The sequence below is a fragment of the Microcebus murinus genome, chromosome 6 (genome assembly GCF_040939455.1).
Source record: "Microcebus murinus isolate Inina chromosome 6, M.murinus_Inina_mat1.0, whole genome shotgun sequence".
NCBI classification, from domain to species: domain Eukaryota; kingdom Metazoa; phylum Chordata; class Mammalia; order Primates; family Cheirogaleidae; genus Microcebus; species Microcebus murinus.
Window position 1 is genome coordinate 13,045,225 of NC_134109.1, and position 20,774 is coordinate 13,065,998.

General features: G+C 37.0%; 1 protein-coding gene across 1 annotated transcript in view; it reads left to right on the forward strand.

The window, feature by feature from the left end:
- Window positions 1–20,774, forward strand: part of CATSPERB (catsper channel auxiliary subunit beta) — an 88,416-nt gene that overhangs the window by 21,562 nt on the left and 46,080 nt on the right. Inside the window, 9 exon segments of the mRNA XM_012773926.3 lie at window positions 167–316; window positions 5,465–5,560; window positions 5,705–5,823; window positions 7,054–7,086; window positions 8,743–8,809; window positions 9,176–9,222; window positions 10,004–10,156; window positions 12,224–12,382; window positions 13,741–13,885. Coding sequence (XP_012629380.3) covers window positions 167–316; window positions 5,465–5,560; window positions 5,705–5,823; window positions 7,054–7,086; window positions 8,743–8,809; window positions 9,176–9,222; window positions 10,004–10,156; window positions 12,224–12,382; window positions 13,741–13,885 — 969 coding nt within the window.

Sequence of the window (20,774 nt, forward strand, 5' to 3'; positions counted from 1 at the left end):
CTATGCGTGTGGGTTGATTCCTGGCCTCCTCCAGAGAAGGGGACCCTTTCTTGAATTATAGAATAGTTTCCTTACATGGTTCTTTAAAAACCTTTTAAGGAAAGTAGCAACATTCCATTTTCAAGAGTGCCGCCACAACTTAAACACCTAAATTCGATTTCCACAGAACCTATTCTTCAGTGGACTCCTGGGATTCTGATTTCAGAAAGTGATGTCCTTAATTTATATCCACATGTGGTAGATATCAAAGTGACAAAATGCCCCTGTGCCAATGATGTAGCACTACTAGCCTTCATTTTGGGTACCACATTTGATGGTAAGTTTACAGCTTTATTAAATGTTAGAAGTGGCTTTTATAATAATGATGTTTAACTAGTAGCACAAACTAAATGCATAGACATAGTGGAGTAAAAATGCTTCTTAAAATCACTTAATAGGGCCAGGCGCGGTGGCTCATGCCTGTAATCCTAGCTCTTGGGAGGCCGAGGCGGGTGGATTGCTCAAGGTCAGGAGTTCAAAACCAGCCTGAGCAAGAGCAAGACCCCGTCTCTACTATAAAAATAGAAAGAAATTAATTGGCCAACTGATATATATAGAAAAAATTAGCCGGGCATGGTGGCGCATGCCTGTAGTCCCAGCTACTCGGGAGGCTGAGGCAGAAGGATCGCTCGAGCCCAGGAGTTTGAGGTTGCTGTGAGCTAGGCTGACGCCACGGCACTCACTCTAGCCTGGACAACAAAGCGAGATTCTGTCTCAAAAAAAAAAAAAAAAATCACTTAATAATTTACTCTTCATCACCCCACCTTGTCTACTTGCAAGTGTGATATACTAAGTATATTTTTGCTGTGACTTTTGCTATGTTAATGGTGACTTTAGTGTCTCTCCTAATTTTATTGATCCTCTGCCCTCCATTAATGTTACTTCTCCCAGAGATCATTCATTGTTTCTAATCCATCTGCTATTCCTGCCATGTGTAAATAGATATTGTTTTCCCAAGGTATCATATTATTTTATTTATTATGTATGAATTTTCCATTACTCCTGTAATATCTAATAGCATTTGTTTTTCTCTATATTCTCATTCATGACACTTCTGACACCAAATGTGTGGATTCCACACCAAGCAATTCTCTAGTTCTCTGTGGACACCAAGTGGTGTCCTGTGATTTAATTCCACTATGGCAGTAGCTACCTGGAGTTACCACAGTCCTCCCTCCACACACACAAATTAAAGACTCAGTCTCACAAGACTGTCCCCCAGTTCAGATGCCAGTCACAAGCCCCAGGTTGTGGTCTATCATCAACAAACTCTCCCATACCAATATTTTTTTTCTCTGAATGGTCCCTTAACTTTCTTGCCATAGAGAGTAGCCTAGTTATCCACAGACAACATTCTTTCCCCTTAATAACTCTTACATGTCATATATCTCAGAGCCCATGGGGGAAAATGGTCCTTAGGGCTACTACTGAATAATTACTCCTGTTTTCTCATTTGAAACTTTCAGCTCTTTTGAACTCAGACTTCGCCTCCCTCTAAGTCAACTTGGTTGCCAACATATGATAACCTCCTTATCACTCACACTCATTAATGAGTTTAGTCTCTGAGTCCCTGACTTCCTTTGCACCCTGATTTTTGTCCCTATTTTTGGTGACTTCACCATCCACATGATGACCCATGCAGTACCCAGTTTCAAGGCCCCCTTTCCTCCTATGATCTTTTCCCCATCTTACTCCTATGGTCATATTTTTGACCCCGTCATCTCTAATAATATCATCTTCAAAATCTTCACTACAAGTATCTCACACTCTGTCCACTGCCCCCTATTCCTTCAATCTACTCTAGTACTCACACTCCAACATTTCTTTGATCTCATTGAGACTTTGATATATTGTCCCTATTACTTTTTTCACCCAATATCCTTATTTTCCTCTTTCACACCTTAATTTTCATAGTTCATACTTTTCAATACTTCTGTGAGTTCCTTGCCCTTCTCTTTCCTCCTTGCCTGCATAACCCCCCTTCTAGTTAAAACCACCTCTGCTCCTGCACTGGAAGAGCAGAATATTTCTAGGAAAAAAATTGCACATTGTTATCACTTTAAAATTCCACTGACTGGTCTCATTCTAAATTTATGATCACAAATCTCAAGTGGGCACACAGCACCACCCTAGAAATCTTACCACTCCACTCTTCCCTGGTATATTTATTTTCCCACTCTGCAAAATAAACTTACCTCACCTCTTCCCACTCCTCAAACACTCTACATCACATTCATTCCCCTCTCACTCTCATTTGTGCCTGTATTTAATACTTCACAGTGAAAATGAAGATTACCAGGAACTGCATTGATGTACCTGAAAATCTGTCATCCTACCTGCATTTGCATGCTTTGCCTTTTTGCCTGTGTACTGTAAGAAAATGTCTCTGCTGCATTCAAAGGCCACCTGTTAGCTCTAACCTTCTAGATCCCATTCCTTACAGCCATGAAGAACCTTGTTCCTGCATCTCTCCTGCAATTATCACCTTTCTCTCCAATGTTATCATGCTCTTTCTCCTTACTGGGTTGTATCCATTAGCATACAAACATACCCTAATACCCTGATCTTAAATAATATCTTTATTTACCTCACTTTACTCCCACCCCCCATTTCTCTGTTCTCTTTCAAAGCAAAATTTATGGAAAGAATTCATTGTAGATGGTGCTGTTTTCACCTCTCATTTTATCTTCATTCCACTACAAATGAGACTTGTGTTTCTACCACTGTACTAAAACAGTTCCTCTCAAGACCACCCACCATCTCCATATTGCCAATTCCAGCAGCCAGTCCTTTATGCTCATTCTACTTTCCCTCCCAGCAGCATTTAACACAGTTGAGCACTCTCTCCTCAAAACACTCTCTTGACTTTCTTGACACCACACCACCTTTGAGTCCTTTTATCTTCTTTGCTCATTGGTCACTCCTTAGTTTTCTTTCTCTTTCTGTCTTTCTTTTGAGATAGGTTTTTGCTCTGTCATTCAGGCTGCAGTGTATTAGTGTGATCACAGTTTACTGCAGCCTCAAACTCCTGGGCTCAAGCAATCCTCCTGCCTCAGCCTCACAAATAGCTGGGACTACAGGTGCACACCACCACACCCAGCTAATTTTTAATATTTTGTAGAGATGGAGTTTCACTGTGTTGCTCAGGTTTGGTCTCAAACTCCTGGCCTTAAGCGATCCTCCTGCCTTGGCCTCCCTCAATGCTGCGATTACCAGCACAAGGCACATCTGGCCTAACTCCTTAGTTTTCTAGGAGGGCTCATTTTTGGTGTGACCCCTAAATGTTGATGAACCTAGGACTTTATTCTTGACTTTTCTTCCTTAAGAAACCACATTCACTCTCTAGAAGACTTAATCTAGGCTTATGGTAGTAACATTACCTTTAGGCTATTGATTCCCAAATCTATATTGCCTTTAAGACCAAACCACTTCTATGTTCAGTTGTCTGTTTTGCATTTCGTCTTGATATCTAATGAGCATCTCAAATATACAAGTCTAATCCAAAACTCTTGATTTATCTCCCTCTAAAATCTGTTCCTGGGCTGGGCGTGGTGGCTCATGCCTATAATCCTAGCACTCTGGGAGGCTGAGGCAGGCGGATTACTCAAGGTCAGGAGTTCGACACCAACCTGAACAAGAGTGAGACCCCGTCTCTACTACAAATAAATACATGCATGGTGGCGCATGCCTGTAGTCCCAGCTACTGGGGAGGCTGAGGCAGTAGGATTGCTTGAGCCCAGGAGTTTGAGGTTGCTGTGAGCTAGGCTGATGCCACGGTATTCACTCTAGACTGGGCAACAAAGTAAGACTCTGTCTCAAAAAAAAATAAAAAATAAAAAATAAATAAAATCTGTTCCTTTCTAGTATTTCTCATCCCAATTAGTATTAAATTAGTCGAAACTGAAATCTAGGACACATTCTTGACTATTCTCACTCTCACAATATTCCAGAGTGGTGCTGTCTCCAGGGTCCATCCCCAGTGTGATCACCTCTCTTCTCTGCTAAAATCTTATGTCAAGTCAACATTGTTTTTCTATTAGACTAATTCGTAGCCTCTTAAGTGGTCTCCCTGTTTCTATTCTTGCCCCAATACTACCTACCCTCCATGTAGCCACCAGAATGATCTTCTCTAGTGTAAACCAGATTGTATCACTTCCCTGTTTCAAACACTCCAGTGGCTTCCCTTTGCCATTAGAATAAATGCCAAACTCTTCACAATGGACTACATCAGCTTCTGTAACCTACAATTGTGGACAGTTTGTCATAGAGAGTGGCCTATAACTTAATTTTAGTCTAAAAATATTAACCAATATAGAGTGTTTATTTTATTTCTTATTTCTCCATTAAATACCCCCTAAACTTTGCAAGAATCAGTCATATGATATCATGCTGGACACCTATAATCATTCCCACTTAGAATTTCCCACTGTTATCTGTAAAACTAGACTTAATGTTTAGAAAGGCAAAGCTCATCTTTAGTTTTATTCTTCCTGGAAAAAGTAGACAATAATAAAACTTCCTTCTACATCTTTCCCCACACAGACAAGAGCTGGAAGTTGCAACACACACTTCACAGTATCACTTGCCCTACTTTCTTCTTTTGGAAACAAAGTATGTGCATTAGATTGTTAAGTGTCTTTAGCCCCCCCAGATCCCCTCTGCCAGTAGTCATACCTGTTGACAAAACTTCAGAAAAGGCACACAGTTTTGTTAATATGTATGTGCATGATAGTTCACATAAAAGAAATGAAACTCAAGTGGTTAAATTCAGGAACTTATTAATACATACCATTTTAACAAAGAAAAGGAGTTTGGGCCTCAAGGGACAATAAGTTGTAAGGAAGTTGTGACTAGGAAATATAGGGAACTAGTGGAAGGTAAGGGTTACTGCAGTAAGGTGTGTTTATGCAAACTTGTCTTATTGTCTACCCCCCCCCCCCAGTCTCCAGTGATAAAAGTGTTCTTCTTTTCCTGGTACAAGGGGAAATTTATGCCCTGCTTTTAGGTAGATAAAGGGAGGGCAGAGCCTGCCATCCTCAAAAGTGGCATATTTTGAGATGGCATATTCTTATTTCCTTCAATATAAAACAAAATACCAGTACAGCTTGGAAAATATTTTAATAGGATAAACCAGTACATTAAGAGGATTTATTTTAAGGGCATATTCTTTCAAGAGGTAATAATTCTAGGAGTTGGCCAGGTGGTTGGTTAAAATTCTATGGTATAACCTGAAGTTACTTCATCTTTCCAAAGCTTGGGGAAATGAGAATCAAACTGGCGGGGGGGGGGGGGGGGGTAGGAGAGGAGAATGGTTTGGAAGATAGAACATATTCAGGCTCTTGCCTGGGAAGGCCTAGCCCTATAGAATTGAGTGACTAGCTTTGTAAAGTTGTCTAGCCTTAATTTTCTTTTTCTCTCATGGTAGGTGTTTACATAGGTGTAACCTCTTCTGGATTTTGGAATTATCATGAAACTACATGGTATAACTTGACAAATAATATCTTTTCCCAGCTTCAAGAAGGTAATTCCTCCAACAGTGCCTTCATCTTCAGCATTTTACTTATATCAATATCAATACTTGATTGATATTTATAAAATGTCTTTCCTTTGGTAGGAGCTCACTTTTTTCTTACTTTTTAACCAATGATATCATTTCTTCTTTTAGAATATGCATACCTTTCAGCGGTGGATATAGTTTTAACAAATCATTTTTTAGTTATCCTCACAACTTTGGGTCTTTTTATAAGTGAAGATCTTCGTTATCCATCACCCCAAATCTTATTGGTATGTAAATTGCTTTGTAACTAATAGTTAACCTTAAATAGCTTCCATGACAGAAAAAGAAATATTTGATATTTGAGTTATGTGTGATATATCTTAGAATTAAAATGCTCTTTCCTTTTAAAAAATACAAAAAAGCATAATACAGAAAATTATTCCTTTGCCTTACAGTATTGAATATATAATTTGGAAATGATGCTAGTTTTATTGTTGTATAAATTTATAGTAAGTTTTAAATACACATGTAGAAAAGATTTTTCTAACTATTGATTGATTGATCAATATATTTATAGCTATATGTGAGTCCAAAATAAGGTAATTTGTAAATCTAAATATAGTATTACAAAGTAACATAAATTAAGCACAAGCATGGGGATTGAGAGATGTAAATATATGTCTCAGTGAGGATATGTAATATGTATACCATGAAATTCTTAAACATGTTAATAAATATCTCTCAAAAATTACCACAACAGAGATGAGATGAGTAATGAAGACTTAGGAGCAGTAGAAGAAAAGATAAGGGGAAGTAAGGAAAGGGTACTTGTATTGGTTAAGAAATACAACATCTATATTTCTTCTTCATGGTAATTATTATCTTTCCTCAGGTATATGAATATTCACAATTTTCCCTCCTTCCTCACCATCTCTGAAAAAGTGCCATTTGTTGCTCAGACAACCTATAGATTTGGCCTTTTATATGTTTATCATGTAATTGCTAAGACAGAGAGTTGAAGCAGCCAGTAAGGCTGCAATGGCTTAAATTCAAAGTGCAGAGAAGTAGACATGGACCGTACATCACAAGTGCTGATCTCTGAGCTGCAGTGGGCTGGGCAGAAGAAACAGAGTGGCAAAGGAAAAAATAATAGGTTAAGGGCATGTTTTCCTAAACTCCAGTAGGGTTTCCTAAACCAAGTAGGTGGCCGACTTAGTATCTTCTGCACATTTCTTAATTCCTCCATTTAAATCCTTAAAAGGTATGGTTTTCATCTCAAATCATTTCTGTAATTACACTAAGGTATAAATAGATAAAATGGAGAAACAAGGCAAAGACTGAAGGGGGAATATCCAAGATGATGTGTAAACTATGTCAGAGGCAAAGCATTTTAGTGTTTGACCATCCTAACTGCTGGGATAGAAAAACAGAATTTCATTTGGTATAATTGAAATTGCTATATTTTGTTATGCCTTCTGATATACAAGCAAAAATTAAAGTTTCATTTTTTCTTCTAGCTTTCCAGGGCAGACTTTTGTGGTTTTGAAAGGGTAAGCAACTTAAAATTTCCCAGAGTTGGTTAGAAGATACATGTTTATTTGGTGACTTAAGAAATGAGATGCAAAGCGATAATTGACAATATAGATTATTCCTGTTGCTATAATATTCTTTACAGTTTGACCTAAAAACTTATTTCTAGCAACCATTAAACAATGATCTCCTCTTCTGTTTCAAAGTAAGAAATGTTCCTCCTCGTTTCAGAGGCTACCCCATACCCCTTCTCATACTCTCTGTCCAGGCTTGCTGTGGTCGTTCAGGTCGTATTCTGTACAAGGGCACCTCATTGAAGAGAGTGGAGGCTGGAATCTGGCTGATGCTTTGCTTTCCAATCCATCTGCCCTGTTGTAGGTCTGTGCCTACCTGGAGAAAGAGGGGTGCTTTTTCTAATTTGCACAAAAATGCCATATTATCTAGCCACAGCTCTGCTTCTGGCCTTTTGGGGATTTTGTTCATTTATCTCCCCTCTCCATTACAAAGTCAGATTTTGACTGTTGAGTCAGGCCTGGGTCCTGAGCTTATCCTTGGAATGAGGTAAGCCTGATTTGAATTACATTTTTCCCAGGATAATGTACCAGTTAGCTGTTACCAGTTTAATTCCAAGTAGGGAAAAAACAAGAAGGAATTGAAAGAGAAAGAATAGGAGTAACTCAAGGAGGGAGGGGGACATGGGCAATATAAGTAACCTTAACACTTGTACCCCCATAATATGCTAAAATAAAAAAATAATAAAAAATTAAAATTAAAATTAATAAAAATTAAAACAAAAAAAAAAGAGGAGTAGTTCAGGGCCCAATAAAGATATTAATTGCCCAGATATTATAATGATAATTATAGTATCCTGCAAATCTGAACATTTATATGAGAAGTGAAATGTTTGTTTGATATAACATCTTAGCTTGAAGATACCACCATTCAAGTGCATTTATTTCTTTAGAAGTTTTATCAAGATATAATTCACACAACATAAATTCACCCATTTAAAATGTCCAATTCAGTGGCCTTTAGTATATTCACAGAGTTGTGTAACCATCACCACAATTTTGAAACATGTAAAAGGCTTCTTTGCACAGATTATACAGATTTTATTACTGGTCTATAAAAATATAAAAAGGTCTTCCTTATGTCTCAATAATTTGAAAGTCAGAAACTTCCTATAACAAAACCATTTCAAACTATTGCATTTAGTTAATATCCAGCATATACAATCTCATTTTCTTTGAAGCTTCTCTCTTATAACCAATTTTCAAAACCTTTTTCCTGTTGCTTCTTGCAACTATCTGGCTTCTATGAAGGCTTGTTAAACCTAGTTGCAGCTAAAGAAGAATAAAAGATAAACATGTGACCCATTGTAACTGACAAAAGGCTAACGGCTTCTGGTAGCTTTAGAAAGACAATTCTTAAACAAGAGCATCTTCCATTAAAATATGCTGATTCCTGTGGAATCTCTGTTCTTTTTATTCCTTTTTTGTTTATTGTTCAAAATGTTTAGTTCTCATTCTACAACCTTTTATCTTATTTGCATACAATTTTTCTCTCTTTGCCTCACATCCTGAACTATCAAACTGTGAAATTTATTAGTAAGTTTTTTCTATTTTATATCTTAAGTCTACATATTGCCTAAATGATATTTTTATTTATTTATATAGGTTGACTATGTCAAAGGAAAATTATGGTATAATGAAAGATGTTTTGCTAACAGAGAACACTTTGAAGGTAAATTTTAGTCAAAGATACTACTGTATTAAAAGGCTTTTATCAATATAGAAAACATATGTAGATTTAACAAAATGACATAAAATAAAAATAGAATAAAATGTAAAGGCATGTTTGTTAATGTATAATTCAATGTGCTAAAACTGAGAAAAAAAATCTAATTTAAATCTGAGACAATAGGTACACCTGCTATAAGTATAAGAAAATTATATTTGAGTATACATTAATTGATAAAACATAACTGCTCTTATTTTTTCCCCTCCCCTCTGCTCTTATTTTTTATGAAGGCTATTTTATTAACACTAACCTTTCTTGTTTTAGAAATATAGATGCTCCTCATAATTTCTATACCTTTATATTTTTCAGTTGATTATGTTACTGTCACCTATGACAGAAACAGGACCCTAAGTGAGGTATGATATTGTATATTTTATAAGGTAAGAAATTTAGTTGTGCATGATTTCATGAATTGTTATTAATCTAAAAAATGACAATTCTATAGATTGAAAAGCTTAACAATCACTCTGTGCTCCCAGGGGTTTCTCTACTTGAGTTTAATGATAGTTACCTAATTATGTTAATCAATACCTACAGTAATTCTAAAAAAACAATCCATATCAAAAAGAGATGCTTTAGGCCGGGCGCTGTGGCTCACGCCTGTAATCCTAGCTCTTGGGAGGCCGAGGCGGGCGGATTGCTCAAGGTCAGGAGTTCAAAACCAGCCTGAGCGAGACCCCGTCTCTACTATAAATAGAAAGAAATTAATTGGCCAACTGATATATATATAAAAAATTAGCCGGGCATGGTGGTGCATGCCTGTAGTCCCAGCTACTTGGGAGGCTGAGGCAGGAGGATCGCTTGAGCCCAGGAGTTTGAGGTTGCTGTGAGCTAGGCTGACGCCACGGCACTCACTCTAGCCTGGGCAACAAAGTGAGACTCTGTCTCAAAAAAAAAAAAAAAAAAAAAAAAAAAAAAAAAAAAAAAAACAAAAAGAGATGCTTTGAAGTGTTTTCTGGACACATATCCTGTAGAAGAGAGACATGGACATTAAAGACTTTTAAAAAGATTTGTGGTCAGTCATAACAACACAATGGTTCATTAGTTTCTTTTCCTATGAGAACAAATTAGGACTTATATTTCAAAAACAGCTTTTTCTTTATCTTTCTCTTTTAACTTTCTTTTCTCTTTTTGTAGTCAAGCTCTTGTTTTTATAGTAAAGAACCATTTGTTGAATGGTTACCTTGCATACCTTACATTACAAAAGGAAAGAAAAATGTTCTTCCAAGTGTGATGACATTTATTATTGACCAAGAGCACCATACTGGAGTTTACCTCCTCTATAATCAGGTAGGCCGTGTATCCCAGAAGAGATTGCTCTGGACACAGAGCAATAATTAAATAATTAAAATATTTACAATACAATAATTAAAATTTACCTCAGCAAAACTTTTTCCAAGTTCTTGTTATCTTTGGCAATAGAACCTGATAAAATTGACTAAACAAAATTATCTAAGATTAGTAATGTAGTTTGACTCTTGAGAGATTTCTCACCTCTGATCGTCATTCAGTTTGATAAAAATGGAAAATGTGATGCTATTTGCATAGTGACTCTCCCTTGCTAATTCTCCAGGAGAATATAAACTGAGTTTTTCTCTATATACATTTAAAGTTCCATAAAATCATTAGTTAAAATAAACAAAAAATGGAACTATTTGCCACAGATCTATATTTTCTATACCAAAGGTCCTTAACCGTAGCTGTGAATTAGAATTATTCTTAGAACCATTTTAAAAATGCATAAGATCACCTTCTACCCTCAGGGAAAAATTTTTTTCTCTACCCTCTTGTGTTCAAATCACCAAAGCCTGAAAATTAAGCTGAAAAACAACAGGCCAATAGGAGAAGAGAAAATAGTTTATTTATGTGTGCAGTGTGCATATACATTGGAAGAACTCAGTTCTGAGTAACTAAAAGGGGTGGTTAAAATTTGGGGGTTATATACCATCTTACTAGGCAAAAAGGGGAAGGGAGGAGAAAGGCAGTTAAAGAAAAACAAATGACTTTTTTTAAAAAAGATAAATTGGTTTTCAGAAGAACAAACAGGAGATAATGTTTTTGATACTGTTTGTCTATACAAGTATGAGTGGTCTTTTCCCCTTCACGGTCAAGAAACCTCACCTGGTAAACAGATTTGGGATAGGTCTTATTTGCATTCTCTCTTCTGGAAGTAGATCTGCCCCAAAGTGGAGTTTCTGGCAGCCTCATTTCCCAGAAGTTGCTGCCTTCAGTCATGTTAACTGAAGAAAATGACAAGGTTCATGCATTTGGAAAGGAGGGCTTTATTTCTCATAAAGGGCTACAGCCTGTGGGTGGCCACTCTGACAGGCAGGAAAGCAGAATCCCAGCCAGAAGCCAGGAACACGTGCTTTGTGGGACAGACAAAGGGAACAGGAATTTATGCTGAGTGGGGTGGCCAAATATACATAGTTAATAAGCTATAGGAGCAGTCATGAATATTTATAAAAGGAGAAACATGCACATGCACAATCATGCTTTATGCTCCTTTATGGGGTCCCATGTTCAGAAAAGGCAGCCCTCTGATGTCAAAAGGTGAAGCAAGGACATGAAAACCCTCTCTGCACATCCTCTGTAGACTGGCTAAACCCACTCCGTGGTTGGTGGTCTCTTATCAGGAAAGAATGCTGGTTTGGATCATGAGATTGGTTTCTGTTTAGCCCTTAGGAAATAAACCTAATAGCCATTAGCAAGGGAGGGAGTATAATGAGGCATGTTTGACCTCTTGAACAATCATGGCTGGGTTTCTAAGGTTTCTCTGGGGTCTACTTGGCCAAGAGGGGATCCATTTGGTCAGTAGGGGGATTAGGGTTTTATTTTAGTTCATAGTCAGATGAGAGGAGCTCCTAGAATTTTTTTTTCTCCTGCATCTGTTGGGTCTCAAAAGTCTTCAGCTTAAAATTATCTTTTACCAAAGTCATATATTTGGGGGTATCATATTCTGATCCCCTTCAAGATCAGGATTCAATAGAATTGTCGTGTGGCTCAAGCATCCACACTTTTGGCACGATGGTTATGAGCGCGGGCATTGGAGTCTGTCTGCAGAGTTCCATAATGACTCTGTAATAAAAGTCTCTTTGCTATTCATTATAGAACTTTGGACACATTATTTAATCTCTTTAACTTCATTTTCAACATCTGTAAGATGGGTGTGTGGCAAGGGTGAGAGTAGTGCAGTGACAAGATAGCAATGGTTGCTAATCCTTCTAGTTCTGTGCTCTGTTAATGGATGTGACCTTCTCTAAATAAAAATCCAAGTGACAAGAAAGCCTAAAACTTGTAACATGGGCTGATAATAATGACAAAAGCCTTATGCTTGCTCTTGCTTTGTTTATCTAGATCCAGAGAACTGTCTCTGTCTCTGTGAACACCCTAAAAGATCACAAACCAGATTTCCTACAAAAATTTCCACAGTTCGATTTTCCTTCATCATTCTCTAATCCTGTTGGAATAGTATTTCATCCCCGAAGCCACTTTCTGTATGCTTATGGCAATCAGGTGCGTACACATGAAATTTCACACTCTGGGTTAGAGGTAAATCATCCACTCACTTCATACTGAGTGGTTGTACCTTGAGAACAGAGCTGCTCTGATGATCTCAGAGGTGGGAGTGGGAGGGAAGACAATGAATGTGTATGTATTATTTATTATGTGCTAAGCTCAGTGCATATTGTCAGTTTTTACCTTTTGGTTAGTTCACTGGCTGATAAAAATGACCTATGGGTACACTAGAGTTATCTTGAATTTTGCCAATTATGTCACATTTTTTTCCAGCTCTGAGTGACTTGGATTTTGCCATCAACCCATTTAAAGTGTATTATATCTAGTTTTTCCAGCATTTAATGTTTGCCTTTTTTATTTGACCTTGTCTGAGCTTGACTTTCTGGCTCTTTTATTCTTCAAACTCTTTCCAGTAGTATTTTCTACCCTCTGGCCTCTCCTTCAGTCCGTTTTGTATCAGTAGCCTGAAAATTTGGTAAAGGAACAGTACACCATCTATGGAGCATCAGCCAGTTTAAAAGGAAGGACCACAAAATATGTAAACATCAGAGCTAAGAAAACACTGCAGTGACTTCCAAAGAAAGCAACTATTAATTCAGTTTCTCAGTGGTGTTTCTCAAACATCCATATTCTATACACAATTTAGAGATTTGTGAAGGTGATAACCCTATTTCTGTGTGTTCTTGAAACTCCCTTCCATATTTAAGTTTCACACTAAATGTTCAAAACCTCTAAGTTCAGGGAGGTGGGAGGGTAGGGAGGCCAAGATAGTGAAATGGTGGACTAGAAGCAGCCTGCACTCGCTTCTCTCAAGGAGAGGATCAAAGGTTGTTGGTAGAAGTTCACCCACAGGTGGACCATCTCATTGTGAATCATCAGAGAAGTGACTAGAGACACCCAGAGTCGGGGAGAGGGAGGCAGGGTGATCTGCTCGGCAAGATCAGAAGGTACCTGGGGGAAGTGTACATATGTCTAGAACATGAAGTTTTATATTAATATGGGATAAACCCCTCCCTCACATCCAAATGCACCCAGCATTCCATCCTCATAAAACAAAGATGTTCATAAAACAAGAGAATTCCATTTTGGAGATGACAGGAATAACTTTGTTTTTCTATAAATTCACTGTGCATACTGTGTAGACCTTATATTCTGCCATAAACACTGTCATACAGAGTCTAGGTAGACCAGATAAGTAAGGTGTCTGTACACCTGTGTGTGTGTGTGATGTGGGCATATGGGAAAAGACCATGCCACATGATTTTCCTTATGTAGGAAGATTAGGCTGATAGGTAATTGCTGACTATTACATGGTATTTCTTTAGTGAGTTGGTATTATTTCTTTATTCTTTTAGATATGGCTTTCAATTGATGGTGGCAACACCTTTGAATTATTAGCTGACTTTCATGATGATATCATAAAGAGGACTTTTCATAGTTTTTATACTTCGGATATTACTTTTGTTTCCCAAAGTGGAAAGGTTTACTTGACAAAGGCAGGTAAGGAATTTGCTTTTATTGGTGTAAACACTACATGTGGTCCAGTGATTAGAAGATATATGAAAAATCTGACTTATTAATCAACTAATCCAAAAGTCTCAAAACTATTACAAGTGATGGATTTGTCAGATCTACAGAAGCAGGAGTCTGTGAATAGCTCCAACGGGACCCCCCCCAGATCACCATGCTATGTTCTCATTGACAATTTCAGTAGTATTATATTTTACATTCCCAAAAGCCAAATAATGATAGCTTCCACTTATCAAGCTACAATTGTGCCCAGCATGTTATAAATATCATCTCATTTAATATTCACAACATCCTTGCCAAAGTAGAAATGTTAGCTTGCTTTTGCTGATTAAATTGATGTAACTGAAAACAGACAACTAGTAAGAGGTAGAGTTGTTGTGATGATAGACTGCTCCCTGTCTCCTTGATTTGGTAATCTTGTGATTTCCTTGATCAAGTCTACACAGCTTTCATGAGTTTTTGCACAGTGAAAGATATAGTTAATATTGATTGACCTTACTGACAGGTGCCCACTCCTTTCCAACTCAGTTGAACTTTGCTAATGAACCTAGAATGATAAAGGGACAGTGACTCTCAATTTATTTCTATATCTATGTGATCTGAATTTTCAATTTATTTTGTCATTCTGTCAGACAAATATAAGGGTAGGAGGGAAGAATGAGCAAAGCCTTAGAGATGTCTGGGACTACATAAAGCAACCAAACTTACAAATTATTGGTATTCCCAAGGGAGAAGAGAAATCAAAAAGTTTAGAAAATCTATTTAAGGAAATAATCAATGAAAACTTCCTAAGACTAGCAAGTAAGTTAGACAGTCAGATATAGGAGGCCCAACGATACCCAGGCAAATAAATTTCAAAAAGAGCTTCACCAGGGCATGTTACAATCAGAATGATTAAAGTTGTAGTCAAAGAGAGAATTTTAAAATTAGCAAGAGAAATACATCTAGTCACCAATAAATAAAACCCCATCAAACTAACAACAGACCTCTCAGCAGAAACCTTATAAGCCAGAAGAGAATTGGATGGTATTTTCAGATGAGATCAGGCGCATTCAGGGTGGTATGACCGTAAAACAGGATGGCATTTTCAAAGTGTTGAAAGTAAAATCTGCGAGGCAAGAATTGTATATCCTGCCAGAAGAAGCTTCATAAATAAAGGAGAAAGAAAGTCTTTCCCAGAGAAGCAAACACCAATAGATTTTGTCACCACTAGACTAACCCTACAGGAAATGTTGAAATGAATCTTAAACATGGAAATGAAAGGACAATATTAACCATCACAAAAACACACAAAAATATTAATATAAAACTTATAGTTCTTATAAAACATTCATACACAGGAGAAAGAGAGCAATGGCAAAAGACAGAGAAGTTCAGCAAACCACAAAGACAAAAAGATAGAAAAAGAAATAAACAAAGAATTATAAAACAACTAGAAATCAACTGAAAATATGACAAAAACAAAATCTCATATATCAATAATAACCTTGAACATAAATGAATTAAATGGTCAACTTAAAAGGTATAGATTGGTGGAATGGATTTTTTAAATGATCCAAATACATAATCCTTACAAGAAACCCACCTTACCCATAGAGACACATAGATTGAAAGTAAAGGGGTGAAAAAAATTCCATGCAGATAAAAACAAAAATCAAGCAGGAGTAGCTATACTTATATAAGCTAAAACAGACTTTAGATTAAAAAAAGTAGAAAAAGAAAGAGAAAGTCATGATATAATGATAAAGGGATCAATTCAGCAAGAGGAGATAATGAGTCTAAATATATATGCACCAAGATTCACCAAACAAATATTACTGGACCTAAAGAAAGAGATAGACAGCAACACAATAATAGTTGGGTACTACAACTCCCCACTCACATTAATAGAAAGATCATCAAGACAGAAAATCAACAAACTTGGACTTAAATTGGACTTTAGAACAAATGGACCTAACAGACATTTACAGAACATTCCACTCAACAACTACAGAACATACATTTTTTTCATCAATATATGCAACATTCTCCAAGACTGACCACATTTTAGCCACAAAACAAGTCTTAACAAATTTTTAAAAATCAAAATCATATTAAATATCTTCTCATACCACAGTGGAATAACGCTAGAAATCAATATGAAGAGGAACTTCAGAAACTATACAAACACATGAAAATTAAACAACATGTTTCTAAACAATCCCTATATCAATGAAGAAATAAAGATGATAATTAAAAATGTATTGAATGAAATGAAAGTATAACATACTAAAAACCTGTGGGATACAGCAAAAGTAGTGCTTAAAGGGAAGTTTACAGCATTAAATACCAAATCAAAAAAGTAGAAAGATCACAGATTAACAACCTAACATTGCACCTCAAGGAACTAGAAAAACAAGAACAAACCAAATCCAGCATTAGCAGAAGAAAAGAAGTAACAAAGATCAGAGCAAAACTAAATAAAATGGAGACCAAACAAACAAAAAAACACAAAGGATCAATAAAACAAAAAGTTGGTTCTTCATAAAGATAAACAAAATTGATAAACCACTAGTTTCACTAACCAAGAAAAAAAGAGAGAAGTTCCAGATAAACACAATCAGAAATGAAAAAGGAAACATTACAATTAATACCCCAGAAATACAAAAGATCATCAGAGACTATTATGAACAACCATATATTCACAAACTAGAAAATCTAGAAGAAATAGATGAATTCCTGAAAACATACAACCTCCTGAGACTGAACCAGAAACAAATGGAACTCCTGAGTATCAATAATGAGTGACAAAATGGAATCAGTAATAAAAAATCTCCCAATAAAAAAAGCTCAGGATCAGATGGAGTCATAGTTTAATTCTACCAGATATACAAAGAACTGGTGCTGATCATACTGAAACTGTCCTGAAAAATCAAGGAGGGAATCCTCCCAATCTCATTTTATGAAGCCAATATCACCCTGATACCAAAGCCAGGGAAGGATGCAACCAAAAAAGAAAACTACAAACCAATATCTCTGATGAACATAGATATAAAAATTCTCAACAAAGAATTAGCAAACCAAATCCAACAGCACATGAAAATGATAATTCACTCAAATGGGTTTTCTTCAAGGGATACAAGGATGATTCAACATCCACAAGTCAATAAATGAGATGCACCACACACAAATAGAAGTTTAACAACAAAAAGAAGATCACCTTAATAGATATGGAAAAGCTTTCAATAAAATCCAATATCCATTCATAGTAAAAACCCCCTAAAAATTCAGCATAGAAGAAACCTACCTCAAAATAATAAAATCCTTATATGACAAACCCATAGCCAACTTCATACTGAATGGGGAAGAGTTGAAAGCATTCCCCATGACTGGAACAAGAGAAGAATGCCCACTTTCACCATTCATGTTCAACATACCATGTTTCCCTGAAAATAAGACAGGGTCTTATATTTATTTTTCCTCAAGAAGACACCCTAAGGCTTATTTTCAGGGGATGTGTTGTTTTCTTTTTTAAGTGCGGTACAAATGATCTCTCTGGGCTCAGTAGGAGACTGCTTGCTGAAGCTTTTCCCCTGTCCCCTGGTGTTTGTGGGGGGTGAGAGAGGCTCACAGTGCTAAATAAAATGGCAGCCACAGCCTTCCTTCTTCCCCCTAGGGACACATAATACCTAAAGTGGAGTGTCTCACTCCTCACTTCACCGAGGAGGCTTTCCCCTCAAAGCCTCAGTTTGCAGCATGCACAGGATGGCCGGGACCTGACAGGGGTAGCAGACCTTGTTGGTGGGGCTGCCCACACCTTTCCAGTCACCTCTCTGATAGTAGCTGTCACGATGGGGCAGACGAGAAGGGCTGCTCGTCTTCTTTACCTCTCCACGAGGAAATGCATGGGTTGTACAGATGTGCTTCATAGCCATACCTATCACTAGGTCTTATTTTCAGGGTAGGGCTTATATTGTGCGAATGCTTAGAAATCCTGCCAGGGCTTATTTTATGAGTAGGTCTTATTTTCAGGAAAACACGGTAGTACTGGAAGTTCTAGTCAGAGCAATCAGGAAAGAGAAAGAAAAAAAAGGGCATCCAAATTGGAAAAGAAAAAATCAAATTATCTCTGTTTGCTGATGAGATGATTTTAAACCTAGAAAACTCTAAGGACTCCTCCAAAAGACTCCTAAATTTTGTAAGTGAATTAGGCAAAGTCTTAGGTTATAAAATCAACATTCAAAAATCAATAGCATTTCTACACCAACAACAACCACACTGAGAACTAAATCAAGAACTCGATCCCATTTAGAATAGCTGCAGAAAATTAAAATGCCTAGGAATAAATTTCACCAAGAAAGTGAAAGATCTCTACAAGAAGAACTACAAATCACTGATGAAAGAAAATGTAGAAGACACAAACAAATGGAAAGACATCCCATGCTCATGGGTCAGAAGAATCAATATTGTTAAAATGACCATAGTGCCCAAAGCCATCTACATATTCAGTGCAATTCCTATCAAAATCCCAATATCACTTTTAACAGAATTAGAAAAAACAATTCTAAAATTCATATGGAATGAAAAAAGAGCCTGAATAGCCAAAGCAATCTTAAGCAAAACTGGCCGTATCACATTACCTGACTTCAAATTATACTACAAGCCTGTAGTTACCAAAAGAGCATGGTATTGGCATAAAAATAGACACATAAATCAATGGAACATAGTAGAGAACCCAGATATAAAGTCATATACCTACAACCAACCAATCTTCGACAAAGCAGGACAAAAACATACACTGGGGAAAGGATATACTATTCAATAATTGGTACTGGGAAAATAGGATAGCCTTATGCAGAAGAATTAAACTGAATCCCTATCTCTCACCATATAAAAAAATTAAATCAAGACAGATAAAGACTTAAATGTAATACCTGAAATCATAAAATTTCTAGAAGGAAACCCAGGAAAAACTCTTCTGGACATTCGCCTCAGCATAGAATTTATGACTAAGACCACAGAAGTAAATGCAATAAAAACAAAAATAAACAAACGGGACTTAATTAAATAAAAAGCTTCCGCACAGCAAAAGAAATCAAAAGAGTAAATAGACAGCCTACATAATGGGAGAAAATATTTGTAAACTGTGTGTCCGAAAAAGACACATCCAGTGGCTGGGCACAGTGGCTCATGCCTGTAATCCTAGCACTCTGAGAGGCCAAGGTGGGAGGATTACTTGAACAAAAGTGAGACCCCATCTCTACTAAAAATAGAAAAAAATTAGCTGGCCATGGTGGCATGTACTTGTAGTCCCAGCTACTCAGGAGGCTGAGGCAGGAGGATTGCTTAAGCCCAAGAGTTGGAGGTTGTAGTGAGCTATGATGACACCACTGCATTTTTTTTTATTTTGGCATATTATGGGGATACAGATTTTAAGGTTTCAATAAATTCCCTTTCCCCCCCTCCCCCCACAAGTCTGAGTTTCCAGCATGACCATCCCCTAGATGGTGCACATCTCACTCAATATGTATATATATACCCGCCCCCCTCCACACTCCCCCCTGCCCAATACCCTATTACTGTAGTACCTATGTGACCACTTAGGTGCTGCTCAGTTAATACCAGTTTGCTGGTGAGTATATGTGGTGCTTGTTTTTCCATTCTTGGGATACTTCACTTAGCAGTATGGGTTCCAGCTCTAACCAGGAAAATATAAGATGTGCTATATCACCGTTGTTTCTTAGAGCTGAATAGTATTCCATGGTATATATATACCACATTTTATTAATCCATTCTTGGATTGATGGGCACTTGGGCTGTTTCCACTGCCTTGCAATTATGAATTGTGCTGCTATAAACATTCGAGTGCAGGTGTCTTTTTTGTAGAGTGTCATTGGATCTTTTGGGTAGATGCCCAGCAATGGGATTGCTGGATCAAATGGTAGATTCACTTGTATCGCTTTAAGGTATCTCCATATTGCTTTCCACAGAGGTTGAACTAGTTTGCAGTCCCACCAGCAGTGTAGGAGTGTTCCTCTCTCTCCGCATCCACGCCAACATTTGTTATTTGGAGACTTTTTGATAAAGGCCATTCTCACTGGAGTTAAGTGATATCTCATTGTGGTTTTAATTTGCATTTCCCTGATGATTAGAGATGTTGAGCATTTTTTCATATGTTTGTTGGCCATTCTTCTGTCTTCTTTAGAAAGACACCACTGCATTTTACCTGGGCCAACAGAGTGAGACTTTATCTAAAAAAAAAAAAAAAAAAAAAAGAAAGGAAGGAGACTAATATCCAGAATCTACAAGGAACTAACAAACAACCCCCATTATAAAGTGGGCAAATGTCATGAGCAGGCATTTTTTTTTTTCAAAAGAAGAAAACAACATATGAAAATATGGTCAACATCACTAATCATCAGGGAAACGCAAGTTAAAACGAGATACCATTTAACTCTAATTAGAACAGCCATTATTAAAAAGTCAAAAAACAATAGATGTTGGCACAGATGCAATGAAAAGGGAACACCTATACACCATTGATAGGAATGTAAATTAGTATAATCTCTTTGGAGACCAGTACACACACACACACACACACACACACACACACACTCTCTCTGGAGTACTACTCAGCAATAAGAAAGAATTAAGTATGTCTTTTCCAGCAACTTAGAAGGAACTAGAGGCCATTATCCTAATTAAAGTGAATCAGAAACAGAAAAATAATGCTGTATTATCTCACTTATAAGTGGGAGCCAAACTATGGCTATACCAGGTCACCAGAATAGTACAATGAACACTGGAGACTACAAGAAGAGAGGACAAGAGGGGTGAGGGATGAAAGATAACCAATGGGATACAGTGTGATGTGTACAGG